At 55.5% G+C, this 12654-nt stretch overlaps 1 protein-coding gene across 8 annotated transcripts in view; it reads left to right on the top strand.

Moving 5' to 3' along the window:
- Window positions 1-12654, top strand: part of LOC105474699 (kinesin family member 26B) — a 568793-nt gene that overhangs the window by 543748 nt on the left and 12391 nt on the right. For all 8 annotated transcript variants that reach the window (XM_011729515.3, XM_011729518.3, XM_071069292.1 and 5 more), the window contains 2 exons: window positions 464-626; window positions 1637-5042. In XM_011729515.3, the coding sequence (XP_011727817.2) occupies window positions 464-626; window positions 1637-5042 (3569 nt within the window). The remainder of the gene's footprint in view (window positions 1-463; window positions 627-1636; window positions 5043-12654) is intronic.

Here is a 12654-nt window from a genome sequence, read left to right as displayed (position 1 = left end):
TTAAAAACCCATAGATCTTCAATCCAGGCCCCTGGTAGGGAGACTCCTTTTTGTGTGGGATTGTTTGTGTGTGGGAACCCTGGAGAAAGGCCACACGTGCAGTTAGCATGCCGAGTCACCAGTCACAGAGCTGTTTCTCCAGATCCCGTCCTCTCGTTTCTATTCCCAGGCCTCATTATGTGTAATGTCATAGACACACACGCACAGGAACACCCATCACAGCCAGGACAGAAGCGCCAAGGGAGGTGCTTTGCATGAATCCCGTCCTGGAGTTAGAAGCACTTGCTCAGTGCTTGCCAACTACAAATGGCCCCATGCTGGAAAACGATGCTAATTAGTATGCCATTAAAAAGGGGGGGACCACCACCCACAACAAAATGGCCACGTGCAGGCCTGAAGCCCTGCCCTGAGGACCACAGGGAAGCATGGCCGCTAATGCAGCCTAATTCACTTTGTTTGGCAGAGAGAGCAAGCTCGCCATGTTGCTGCGGGAGTCTCTGGGGAACATGAACTGCCGCACCACCATGATCGCACACATCTCGGCCGCGGCCGGGAGCTACGCAGAGACCCTGTCCACCATCCAGATTGCATCGCGAGTCTTGAGGATGAAGAAAAAGAAGACGAAGGTAAGGAGTCACAGCGGGGTGTGGTGGATGAGGGAGTCTTTGGAGCTGTGCCCTGGAACGGAGTCAGAAAAAGCCAAGTCAATGTTGCCAATCCCTCAGCATCAGGAGATGCGACTTGGAGCTGACAGCACGTGGCTCAGGGTCCACTTTGGGGCAGGGAAACCTTGGGGCTGATACAAAGTCATGTCCCCTCCCCACACCTGGTGCTGGCCCCGGTCACCCAGCCTGGACCCCTGACCGGAAGCACTTGGTCCGCTTTTAGATTATAAATGGATTGCTACCTCAAGAGGAAAAACACTGGAGGGATGGAAAATACCGTGTTTCTCATGCACTGCCTTGGTCCTGTGTAGATGGAGACTGTGTCCCTCACGGGGTTGGCGCCAGAGTATTCTCAGCTCCCTGCTCTCAGGGCCTCTCCCCTGCTGCATGTCCAGGAGTCATTCCCTGGCTGCTGCTTTTGTCCTGGCAGTCAGTGGTTCCTGGATGATACCGAGTCTGCTAGAAATCACTGGGCTCATTTTCTCAGGCGGAGGCCAAGCCAGGACAGTGGCAGGGTGACCAGTATTTGAGGAAACTGTCGTGATCGCGGCCACTCAGTGGCAGGGGCAGCTGCTGATGTGGGGGCCTTTTTTTCTCCTTCTCCGTTTTGTACCTTTTTTATCTTTAAATAGTGCTTCCTAACCAGTGTTCCATGGCACAGGGTGCCAAACACTGGTGACCCAGCAGCCCTTAGCTGGTGAGGCGGGGCCTGGATGGTCACCTCCTTTCCTGAGCAGCTTCTGCTTCCCCAGTGTGCCACACAGGGCTTCCCCTTCCCAAATGCAGCGGTGATGTGAGACTGGGCACGCTGGCATGGCACCCCCTGAGTGGCCCACATGTGGGAGGTCAACCAGGGTGGCCGTCAGTAGCCCGCGTCCAGTCAGGGGCCTCCACCACCTGCCACACACAGCTGGGCTCCCGGGGAAACTGCCATGACAGGGTCGCCACGTTAACTGCTCTCTCTCTCACAGTACACATCCAGCTCCTCCGGCGGGGAGAGCTCCTGTGAAGAAGGCCGCATGCGCAGGCCCACCCAGCTACGACCCTTCCACACCAGGGCCACGGTGGACCCCGACTTCCCCATCGCTCAGCTGTCCAGCGACCCCGACTACTCCTCCAGCAGCGAGCAGTCCTGCGACACCGTCATCTACATCGGGCCCAACGGCACGGCCCTCTCTGACAAGGAGCTCACCGACAACGAGGGCCCCCCAGACTTTGTCCCTATTGTGCCAGCCCTGCAGAAGACCCGGGGCGACAGCCGGCCTGCAGAGGGAGGAGAGCCTGCAGCCGGCAAGTCAGAAAGGGACTGCCTGAAGTGCAACACGTTCGCTGAGCTGCAGGAGAGGCTGGACTGCATCGACGGCAGCGAGGAGCCCAGCAGGTTTTCTTTTGAAGAAGTGCCTGCTCAGTGTGGGCCAGAGCAGGCAAGCAGAGGCCCCCCGTTAAGCCAAGCAGCTGGGGCAAGCCCACTCTCTGAGTCTGATAAGGAAGATAATGGGTCCGAAGGTCAGCGGACCGACAGACAAGGCCCAGAAATCCCAGCCTCCAAGATGCAGAGGAGTCACTCACCTGTGCCCACCGCAGCACCCGCCCATAGCCCCAGCCCGGCCTCGCCCAGGAGCATCCCAGGCAGCAGCAGCCAGCAGAGCGCCTCTCCGCTCGTGCAGAGCCGCAGCCTCCAGAGCAGCCGGGAGAGCCTGAACTCCTGCGGCTTCGTGGAAGGCAAGCCCAGGCCCATGGGCTCCCCCAGGCTGGGCATCGCCAGCCTGTCCAAGACCTCGGAGTACAAGCCACCCGGCTCTCCTTCCCAGAGATGCAAAGTCTACACCCAGAAGGGGGTCCTACCATCTCCCGCCCCGCTGCCTTCCTCGGGCAAGGATTCTGGCGTGGCGTCTAGTGAGTCCTTGCTGCAGCCCGAGGTGCGTACGCCCCCGGTTGGAATGAGCCCCCAGGTTTTGAAAAAATCCATGTCTGCTGGGAGCGAAGGGTTCCCGGAAACTCCTGTCGATGATGAGCAGCAGGCAGCTACTCCTCCAGAGTCCGAGAAGGAGATCCTGAGCACCACGATGGTGACGGTGCAGCAGCCGCTGGAGCTGAACGGTGAGGATGAGCTGGTGTTCACGCTGGTGGAGGAGCTGACCATCAGCGGGGTCCTGGACAGCGGCCGCCCTGCCAGCATCATCAGCTTCAACAGCGACTGCTCTGTGCAGGCCCTGGCCTCGGGCTCGCGGCCCGTCAGCATCATCAGCAGCATCAGCGAGGACCTAGAGTGCTACTCCGGCATGGCCCCCGTCTCCGAGGTCAGCATCACACAGTTCTTGCCCCTCCCGAAGATGAGCCTGGAGGAGAAGGCCCAGCAGGCAGGGAGCAGACGCTCTTCCATCAGCTCCTGGCTGAGCGAGATGAGTGCGGGCAGTGAGGGGGAGCAGTCGTGCCACAGTTTCATAGCCCAGACGTGTTTTGGGCACGGGGAGGCAATGGCAGAACCCGCGTCCTCGGAGTTCGTCAGCGGCATCCAGAACAGCACTGTGGTGTGCAGAGAGAGGCCCAAGGCCAGCCCCGACAACTTGCTCATCCCATCTGAGATGGGAGATGACACTTTCAACAAAGCAACCCTCATCAAAGGCTGCAAAATATCCACCCTGGGCAAGGCCATGGTCACCATCTCCAACACGGCCAATCTGAGCAGCTGTGAGGGGTACATCCCCATGAAGACCAACATCACGGTTTACCCCTGCATTGCCGTGAGTCCCCGGAACATCCAAGAGCCCGAGGCCCCCACTGCCACCCCCAAAGCAGGCCCCATATTAGCCCAGTCCCAGGAGAGTAAGGAAAACAGTAGCAAGAAAGAGATGACATTTGAGGACCCCTGGCTGAAAAGAGAAGAGGAAGTAAAAAAAGAGAATGCTCATCCCAGCGAAGAAGGGATTAGGTGTGAGACTGCCACGGGCGCCTCGAACGCGGAGACCAGAGCTGAGCAGAAGCAGGACAGAAAGCCCAGCCCGGGCGACAGGCTCAGCAGCAGCAGCGCGGAGGTGTCGGCCTCCGCCGTCACTGACAACTTCAGGAGGGTCGTGGACGGGTGTGAGATGGCCCTGCCTGGTTTGGCCACCCAGAGCCCCACGCATCCCAACAAAAGCGTCAAGTCCAGCAGCCTTCCCAGGGCGTTTCAGAAGGCCAGCCGGCAGGAGGAGCCGGACAGCCTCTTCTACTACTGCGCTGCCGAGACCAACGGGGTGGGTGCAGCCTCGGGCGCCCAGCCCTCCAAGGCTACCCTGGAGAGGAAGGTGGCTTCCCCCAAGCACTGTGTCCTGGCTCGGCCCAAAGGGACTCCCCCGTTGCCCCCTGTCCGAAAGTCCAGCCTGGACCAGAAGAACCGGGCCAGCCCTCAGCACAGTGCCAGCAGCAGCGGCACCAGCAGCCCCCTGAACCAACCAGCCGCCTTCCTGGCGGGCCTCCCAGATGAGCCTGGCGGCAAGACGAAGGACGCCAGCAGCAGCAGCAAGCTCTTCAGTGCCAAGCTGGAGCAGCTGGCCAGCAGAACCAACTCCCTGGGCAGGGCGACGGTCAGCCACTACGAATGCCTCTCCCTGGAGCGGGCCGAGAGCCTGTCCTCCGTGAGCTCCCGGCTGCACGCAGGCAAGGACAGCACCATGCCCCGCGCGGGGAGGAGCCTGGGCCGCAGCGCCGGGACCTCGCCCCCCAGCTCTGGGGCCTCCCCCAAGGCCAGCCAGTCCAAGATCTCCGCCGTGAGCAAGCTCCTCCTGACCAGCCCCAAGGCGCGCAGCCTGTCCACCTCCACCACCAAAACCCTCAGCTTCTCCACCAAGTCCCTGCCGCAGGCGGTGGGCCAGAGCTCCAGCTTGCCCCCCGGCGGGAAGCACATGTCCTGGTCCACGCAGTCCCTCAGCAGGAACCGGAGCTCAGGCCTGGCCTCCAAGCTTCCTCTGCGGGCCGTCAATGGGCGCATCTCGGAGCTGCTACAGGGTAGCGCGGGCGCCCGGGGCTTGCAGCTGCGGGCCGGGGCCGGGCCCGAGGCCGAGGAGCGCGGGGCGGCCCTGGCTGAGGACAAGCCCGCGGCCGCGCACCTGCTCCCGTCGCCCTACAGCAAGATCACGCCCCCGCGGAGGCCCCACCGCTGCAGCAGCGGCCACGGCAGCGACAACAGCAGCGTGCTGAGCGGGGAGCTCCCGCCGGCCATGGGGAAGACGGCCCTGTTCTACCACAGCGGCGGCAGCAGCGGCTACGAGAGCATGATGCGGGACAGCGAGGCCACCGGCAGCGCGTCCTCGGCGCAGGACTCCACGAGCGAGAACAGCAGCTCCGTGGGCGGCAGGTGCCGGAGCCTCAAGGCTCCGAAGAAACGTTCCAATCCAGGTAGGCGGCTGGGCACAGGGACGCGGGTGAGGAAGGAGGCGGGTGGGCGAGCTGCCCGAACCCCACTGCCAGGCTGTCCCGTGCCCGTGGGGAGAGGGCGTCCAGGCCTGGCCTCTCCTTTCCCACGGCCCGGCACCCTGCAGGGCTCCACCAGGACATCACCGCGGAGGGTTCCTCCGTGAGAAACTGCCCGACTGAGTGCCGTCATCAGCCTTAGGACCGTGAATCCCTTGGTGCTCAGCAGGGTGGAAAGGCGGGGGCCCTGATGCACACGGCAGCGTGACCCACACCTGCTCGCTATGGGGGAAGCCTGGCTCTTCTGCCTTCCGTTCCCTCACCCCGTGCCCCTCTGCTCCACAACCAAGGATCCTGTGGACTGTTCAGCGCCTGTTGAGGGATCAGGTGAGGGTACCCACCCTCATGACCTAGTGGCTTCAGACGCCCCTTGTGTGAGGTTGGTGGCCTCCAAGACTCTGGCAGCCTCTCTCAGAGATGTGGATAAAGCACAGTTTGTCCCTTTGAAAGTGCAATGGTCGAGGCCCCTCCTCCACCTCCACCCCAAACATACTTGTGGACAGTCACGTTTGCACGCCTGCCACAGGGGCTGCCGTGCCCCCCCTCCACACTGCACATACCATGGTACCTGAAATGCATGATTTTGGAGACAGTCTTTGCCATTTCTCTTTTTTTTTTTTTTTGAGAGAGAGAGACTCACTCTATCGCCCAGGCTGGAGTGCGATGGTGTGATCTTGCCTCACTGCAACCTCTGCTTCCCATGTTCAAGCGACTCTCCTGCTTCAGCCTCCTGAGTAGCTGGGATGACAGGCATGCACCACCATGTCTGGCTACTTTTTCTATCTTTAGTAGAGACGAGGTTTCACCATCTTGGCCAGGCTGGTCTCAAACTCTTGACCTCAAGTGATTCACCCGTCTCAGCCTCCCAAAGTCCTGGGATTACAGGCATGAGCCACTACACCCAGGCAGTCTTTGCCATTTTTAAGAATCTCCTATCAAAAGGCACATACTCCAGAAGAGCTAATATATAAAGCCCACTGACTTGTTAATTAGAGTTTTGGGTGGCACGTGACAGTCAGTTATGATGGGCAAGGAGAAGAGGGCCCAGGTCACAGCTGGTGGCCCTGGAGGTCTTGGGGTAGGTGAAATGAAAGGATGGTAAGGAGAGAAAAAGACAGAGGCAAAAGGTATCAAGAACAACTGAAGCTACTTGAGAATTTTGCCTGGAATCATCTCTGCTCTTAAGTGGCTTCCAAAGAAATTGCCCCTGCTCATTCTTTAGTCTAAGGGCTTAAAAAAACGAAATGAAACTTACGCAGAGCCCCACATGCAATTCTATGCCTTGGCTGAAGCCAGGGCGGCCCGGGTTCCTGCCCTCCTGGCCTGTCCTCTGCCCTCTCACTGCCCTTCTGTGCAACACTAGGCTCTTCACACGCTCTCAGAAGCCAGGTCCCTGCAGGGATCAGTGCCCGCAGCATCTTTGGAAGTAAAAGATTGGGTGAGTGACAGATGTAGGGTCTCCCCTTTCCTACTGCTCCAGCAACTGCCCCACAGGCTTGTTCTGTCAGTCATAGGGTAGCTTCTTCCTGTTCTCCCATCACAGGCGAGCACAAACTCTGGAATGTTCCAACCCAAATGTAAGGGCTGTGGTCAGTGAACATTATAAAACAGTCATCTTCCTAGAATCAAAGAAATCCACCTTAAGGGACCATGTAGGTATGCAGATGTAGTTTTATGATATGGACAGCCCCATCTGCTCACCTCATCACAGATGACAGAGCTTGGCCATGGGGATGTTAGGCTGTAAGCATGGTAGGGAATCATCGTGGCTGTCAGTACCTTGACGTCTATTATTTGCCAGGTGGGGTTCTTCAGTCTTTGATGCTCTTTGACTCTGCTTCACTTCACCCCTCCATCGCAGAGACAACACTTGGAGCAGAACCCCATTTAAGACAAGTTGAAAAGGCAGAGCCATTCCATGTGACATAGTGGCTGCTGTGTCTTATGGCCAGGGCCAAGGGCTTGAAACGTATTGATAGTAGTAAAAATAACAAGCAGGAAAGCAGCTGCCGGCCTTCCCAGTACCTGGTTAATGAACACTTGTTATTCTAATCCACGCAGGCTTGGTCTTCAAAGTCCAGACGATGTGTGGCCACATGGCCACGTATGTTTCAGTGTCCCACAGTGCTTTCATGCACTCAAATTTACTGTCTTGTGTCTACCAGTCCATTTCATTATTTCCGTGGCTTTCACAGGTTTTTTTTTTTTTTTTTCCCAAGACTTTTATTTTTTGGTTTGGCGGTTACACTGGAGTGAAGAGGAAGAAAAATAACTGCTTGACGAGCAGGCAGCAGGCTCCACGTATGCCCTTGCTCTGGGCTAAGTGCTTTCGTAAATGCTGTCCTCTAGGAGTCTCTGGTTAGGTAAGGTTATTGGAGGAAAACGGTGTAAAATTAAAATGCCAGGGCAGGTGCTAGAAATGGGATTTCACGTGGAGTGCCAAGAGAAGACCTTTGTCATGAGCTGCTGTAGATCCAGGCTCCATGATGGATGTGGCAGTGGAGACGTGCTCGTTTCAGGTTAGGTGACCTTGTCTTGCTTATTTATGATTATTATTAAGAGAAACGGTGGCTGTCAGACGTGATCAGCATAAATCAAGAGCAACTTCTTTAAGAGAAGCTATAAAACTCCTCCAAGGAGATTCCTAACTAGATGGCTGGAGTTCACAATTATGAGAGGCGTTGGAACCAGAGAGGGACACCTTTTGTCTGAGACGGCTTATTTCCTTAGTAAAAACGAACTGGAATGATGGGGAGAATAACCTGGACCTCTCTGATTCCTTCGTAGGATGTGTAACAGCAGGAACGACCAGACATCACAATGGTTCGTTCTTGTCTTCTCATTCTTGGAGGTCCCTGTTGCTGCGTGTGCACGGGATTGGGCTTGTTCCATCGGCCACAGCAGGGTGCAGTGAATTCAGTTAGAAAGCAGGAGACTTAGGATCTTGAGCTGTGTGACCTTTGGGGAATCACTGTCCTCTTTGAGCTTCAGTTTCCTCATATGCAAGTCAAACGAGAGGATTGGTAGATAATACCATGGTCTCTGAGCTGCCCACATCATAGGAGACTATGCAGATAAGTGAAATAATATTGATGGTCATGTGATGTCTTTTCCTTAGAGCAATCTGTAGTCGGTGGGATTTATTTTCAGTTGTTAAACGTTGACCAGGTGTCTTCTGTGCTCTTAGAGCTTGGTGATGTGGAAGTTTCTGGTGTGTGGGTGGAGGTGGAGGCAGCCGGCACAGGGGACAAGGCCACCGTAAGAAGTTTGTCATCTAATTGGAGAGAAAGGGTGAAAAGCATGGAATAGAGAACAGTGAACTGAGTGCACTGCCAGATGCTGAGAGGGGAAGTGAAGACCCAAGTGGAGAGAGCATTTAGACAAAGCAGGATCCTGTAAAAGGCAGAGGCTGCAGAGAAACGTTGGGACTGAGCTTGGTCCGGGAAGGTGCTTACAGCGGGACAGGCAGAGAGGGTGCAGGGCACTGAGGCTGAGGCAGGAATGGGACCACAAGCTCCCAGCAGCAAGAGCCTGGCCTGTGGGCAACACAGTAAGAATAACTCAAGCAAGGGATAGTCCCAACAAGTAGAGCAAGACACTGGGAAACATAAGCCCAGATCAAGTCACACCTGGAACATCTGGGAACTACAAGAACAGTACACATTATATTCTACATAGTTCTATAAGAAGATACAACATATTATTGTAGGTGGCAGTGGGGAGTCATTGCAGGCTCTTGACCAACGAAGTGATAAGGTGAGAGAAATGATGTTGCTTTGATTGATAGATTTTCATTGCTCCATCCACAGTTCCTTGCCAGCCCCTCTATGGTCAGCACCATGAAATTGCGTATAGCCCAGAGCCAAGAATGAGCCCAGGTGGGGAGGGAATGTGTGTCCTGGCCAGTGTGCATGGCAGCAGCTGAGGGTGTCAATCCGTGATACACAGTTGATGCCATAATTGCACCAGCCGAGCCCCCTACCCTGAGCCCTCAATCCTCGCACTCCCCGGTCCCCATCATCCATTATATGTTATGTCAATTCTCTCGTCTTCCTCCAGTCCCTGACATTGCACCCTCATCCTGGTGTGTTACTTCCTCGGACTCTTTCCCTTGCTTTCCTTTTCTTGGACTGGATGGGGAAGTCTGACCGGTAGATGAGCGCCTTGGCCTGAATTGAATTCATTCCCACCGCAGGGAGGCTCGGCACCAGAAAAGCCCTGCAGGGAGGGAGGGAGGGTCTGCCTGAAGAGAAGCTCCACAGGGAGGCATGGTGCTCTGGAATGCCCCAGACCTTGACCTGCCTGGACGTGAGCAAGGCCTGTTCTACACTTGACTCAGCCTGCTTGGTGCTGAGCACTGGGCTGGTGTCGGTTACCGTTGGATATTATTGATTGATTCATTGATGGGCTGGCTGCTTGGTTGGCAGTATAGTCCTAGAAGTTTGCTCATATTTTTTTCCTGTGTATTTCTCGTATCTTGTTCTGCTGGTGGTGCTTTAAGTGCTGAGTCTAATCTGCTACTTTATTTGTCATTCTAAGCATCAGACACTGCCTTTCTGTTGGTGCTGAGTCAACATTACTGACTGATGGGCCTGTCTTGTGAGTTGTGACTTGCACCTGTAGTGAAAGAGCTACCAGCTTCAGTTCCCAGAGTGCTGCACAAAAACTTGTGACTAATTGCTCCTTACCAAGGCCCGAGGGCACCGTGGTTTGCTCTGCCAACCTCTCGTGTTCATTTGGTTCTCAGGCACATCCTGGTTTTAAAAAATTCTAGCAGCACAGTGGTTACCGGCGTAATGAAAATCAGAGGAAGGCCAGCTGCTTGCTGTCAGAGTTCAGATTTCCAGAATGTTTCCAAGAGAACCAGCCTAGAGCCAGTTGAGAGTAGGTTCAGAATGAGAGCCTTTTTGATTACACAGTTGGGGAAAAAGGAGGAAAGTCATTGATTCTCTCAGACACCAAGGAAGCTCTTCAGATGAGAACCCCAAGGAGAGTAGGTGGCAGTGATGCTGTGAGGTGGCACTGCGGTCCTGGGTGCAGGGTTCAGAATCTCGGAGAATATGGGAGGAAGCCTGCGACCGGCATCGAGGAGAGTTTGTGGCGCTGGGGAACCTACCTCTTTCTCATCCCTGGCACGAGAGCCATTTGCCTTTTCAGCTACAACACGACAGCAGGCCACACAGCCAGCATCATTCTTCATCACGGAGCTGGCTCCTTGCATGTTCTCTTTCTCTCTGCTCTGATATCTACAGTTCCTTTCAATATTAGTGCTTCGTGCTTTTTTGACTCACGGTCTTCCTAGTGCCCACACTTTGAGTCGGAATGCAGACAGTGGGTGATGGAGCAGAAAGCTATGCTGGAGGGCTCTTGGGGGCAGAAGCATATTCCCCAGGGAGAGCTGAGAGGCCTCAGCACTCAGAACACCCATGCTTCCCGACACTTAACCTCAGCAGCAGCATCTGCAGACTCGTGTGGGGGCTTCTGTCTGGACTCCGGGATGTTGAGAGTGGAAGACCCAGTGTCAGCTTCTCACGTGGGCTGTCAGCGCTGCAGGTGATCCAGGAAGATGGACGGGGATGGGTCCGCCACCCCTCTTACTGCACGCAGCTGTCGGCCAGGCCTGGAACGGGAGGGGCTAGGGGTGGGCTCAGCCTCTGCTAGTGGGAGAGGTCCTGGTTGGAAGTTTCCTTGAAGTATCAGTGTTGACGTTCTCAGGTCAAATCTGGACCATTTCATGTGGTAAATCTATGTTGGCAGGTATCAGCCTAAGTGCTTTGAACATGCTGCACTTGTACATGCCCGGACCGGATGCCAGGCTGATGAGCAGGGAGGGGTCGAGAAGCAGGAGGGAGCCCAGCCCACCGGCATCAGCAGGAGGCTGGCCCTGGCTGTGTGCTCCCCGATCAGACAGGCGGCATCCAGTGGGGCACCACACGACTCTCGCCAGGGTGGGGCTCCCTCTACACCTTTCTTAGAGCTGATGGTGACCTGACCCCACTCACAGCCTGGAAGGAGGGGATCCCTGTCAGAGACTGGGCTTGGCAGAAAGCTGGGCATCTGCTTGAAAGGTGGAGATGCTGGAGCATGCAGAAAATCTAAGAACCCTTATTTATATGGGGCCCCAGACCAAGGTCCTCGGGTCAGTCTTTGCCCAGGGATGGCATCAGTACCATCGCTTCCTGTGCCCTTTCCAGTAACGTGAGGGCACCACTCTGCCCCTGAACTGCCTTCAGGCCACTTCCCTCCATTTCCTCAGCCTGACCACATTACCCCTGCCCCAGTACTTGGCTTACCCTCATCATCACCTAAGTGAGGCTCACATGCACCTCTGGAGGGAGACAGGCGTGGGGAGAGGAAGCCTCAGCTGGAGGTGCAGGAACGGAATCTCAATCCATTCACGGGTACCTGAATGTTCTGGTACCTAAATTCAGAAGTTTACAAAAATCCGAGACACTTGTTCATTTGTGTGCAGGAAGAAGGCATTCCTAGCCCCCAAACCACACCTAACCTGACAGTGGGCACTCACTTCCCACCTTGGGAGGGATCGATGTGGTGAGGAAGTTCCAGGTTGCTGGATGGCATGGAAAGGAGGCATTGGGAATTAGATACCTGCCAGGATATTTCTATGAAGCTGTTGTAGCCCAGGGAAATGTCACTCTCCAGGTGTTTTTACTTTCTCTACTCCCATCTCACACGGTGCCCTGGCATGGGTATTGGCAGGAGATGGAGGGTGGCCCTCGTCCCAGACATTTTCCCATCTGATCACGTCCCATCCGTGGTAGCCAGGCTCCAAGATGGCCCCCATGGTCTCTGCCTTCACACCCTCCTGCATTTCCCAGAGCTGGTCTCTGTGTCGAGTGGGATGTGGCAGCGTGACGGTATGTCACTTTCATAAGCAGGTTATACAAGACGCTGCAGCTTCTGTGCTGGGTGCCCCTCGTGCTCTCTTGGGTCACTCCCTCTGGAGGAAGCCAGCTGCCATGTCACAAACAGTCCCGTGCAGGAGAGGCCTGCGTGGCAGTGAACTAAAGCCTCCCGCCGTGATGACATGAGCGAGCTTAGAAACGGAAGCTGCAGCCCCAGTCAAGCCTTCAGATGAGTGCAGCCCCAGCTGACTCCTGAGAGGCCCTGAGAACCACCTGGCGAAAACTACTCCCAGATTCCCACCCACAGGAATATGTGAGATGAATGTTTGCTGTTTTCGCCACAGGGTTTGGGTTAATTTGTTACCCACCAGCCGTTTCACAGGTTCCTTCCATGGGACAGAAGCTAGAGTTGAGGCACAGAAAAGCTAAACAGTTTGCCAACAGTCAGCTAGCTTGATCAGACTGATTTAAAATAAAAAACCCAAAACTCTGCTCTGGTCACTTCCCAGGGTAAGTGTCTCAGACACTAAGGAGACAAACAGTTGCTTTATTCCAGTGGTCGATGTTGCTTAGTTTTGTTAGTTGGGGCCTGCACTTTGTTGGAAACTAAACACGATTGTGTATGTGTATACATAAGATCAAATCTGGGCTCTAAAAAGTGAGGTTTTGGC

The sequence above is a fragment of the Macaca nemestrina genome, chromosome 1 (genome assembly GCF_043159975.1).
Source record: "Macaca nemestrina isolate mMacNem1 chromosome 1, mMacNem.hap1, whole genome shotgun sequence".
Lineage (NCBI taxonomy): Eukaryota > Metazoa > Chordata > Mammalia > Primates > Cercopithecidae > Macaca > Macaca nemestrina.
Note: the sequence above shows the minus strand (reverse complement) of the source record. Positions and strands in the feature narration are given on the sequence as shown.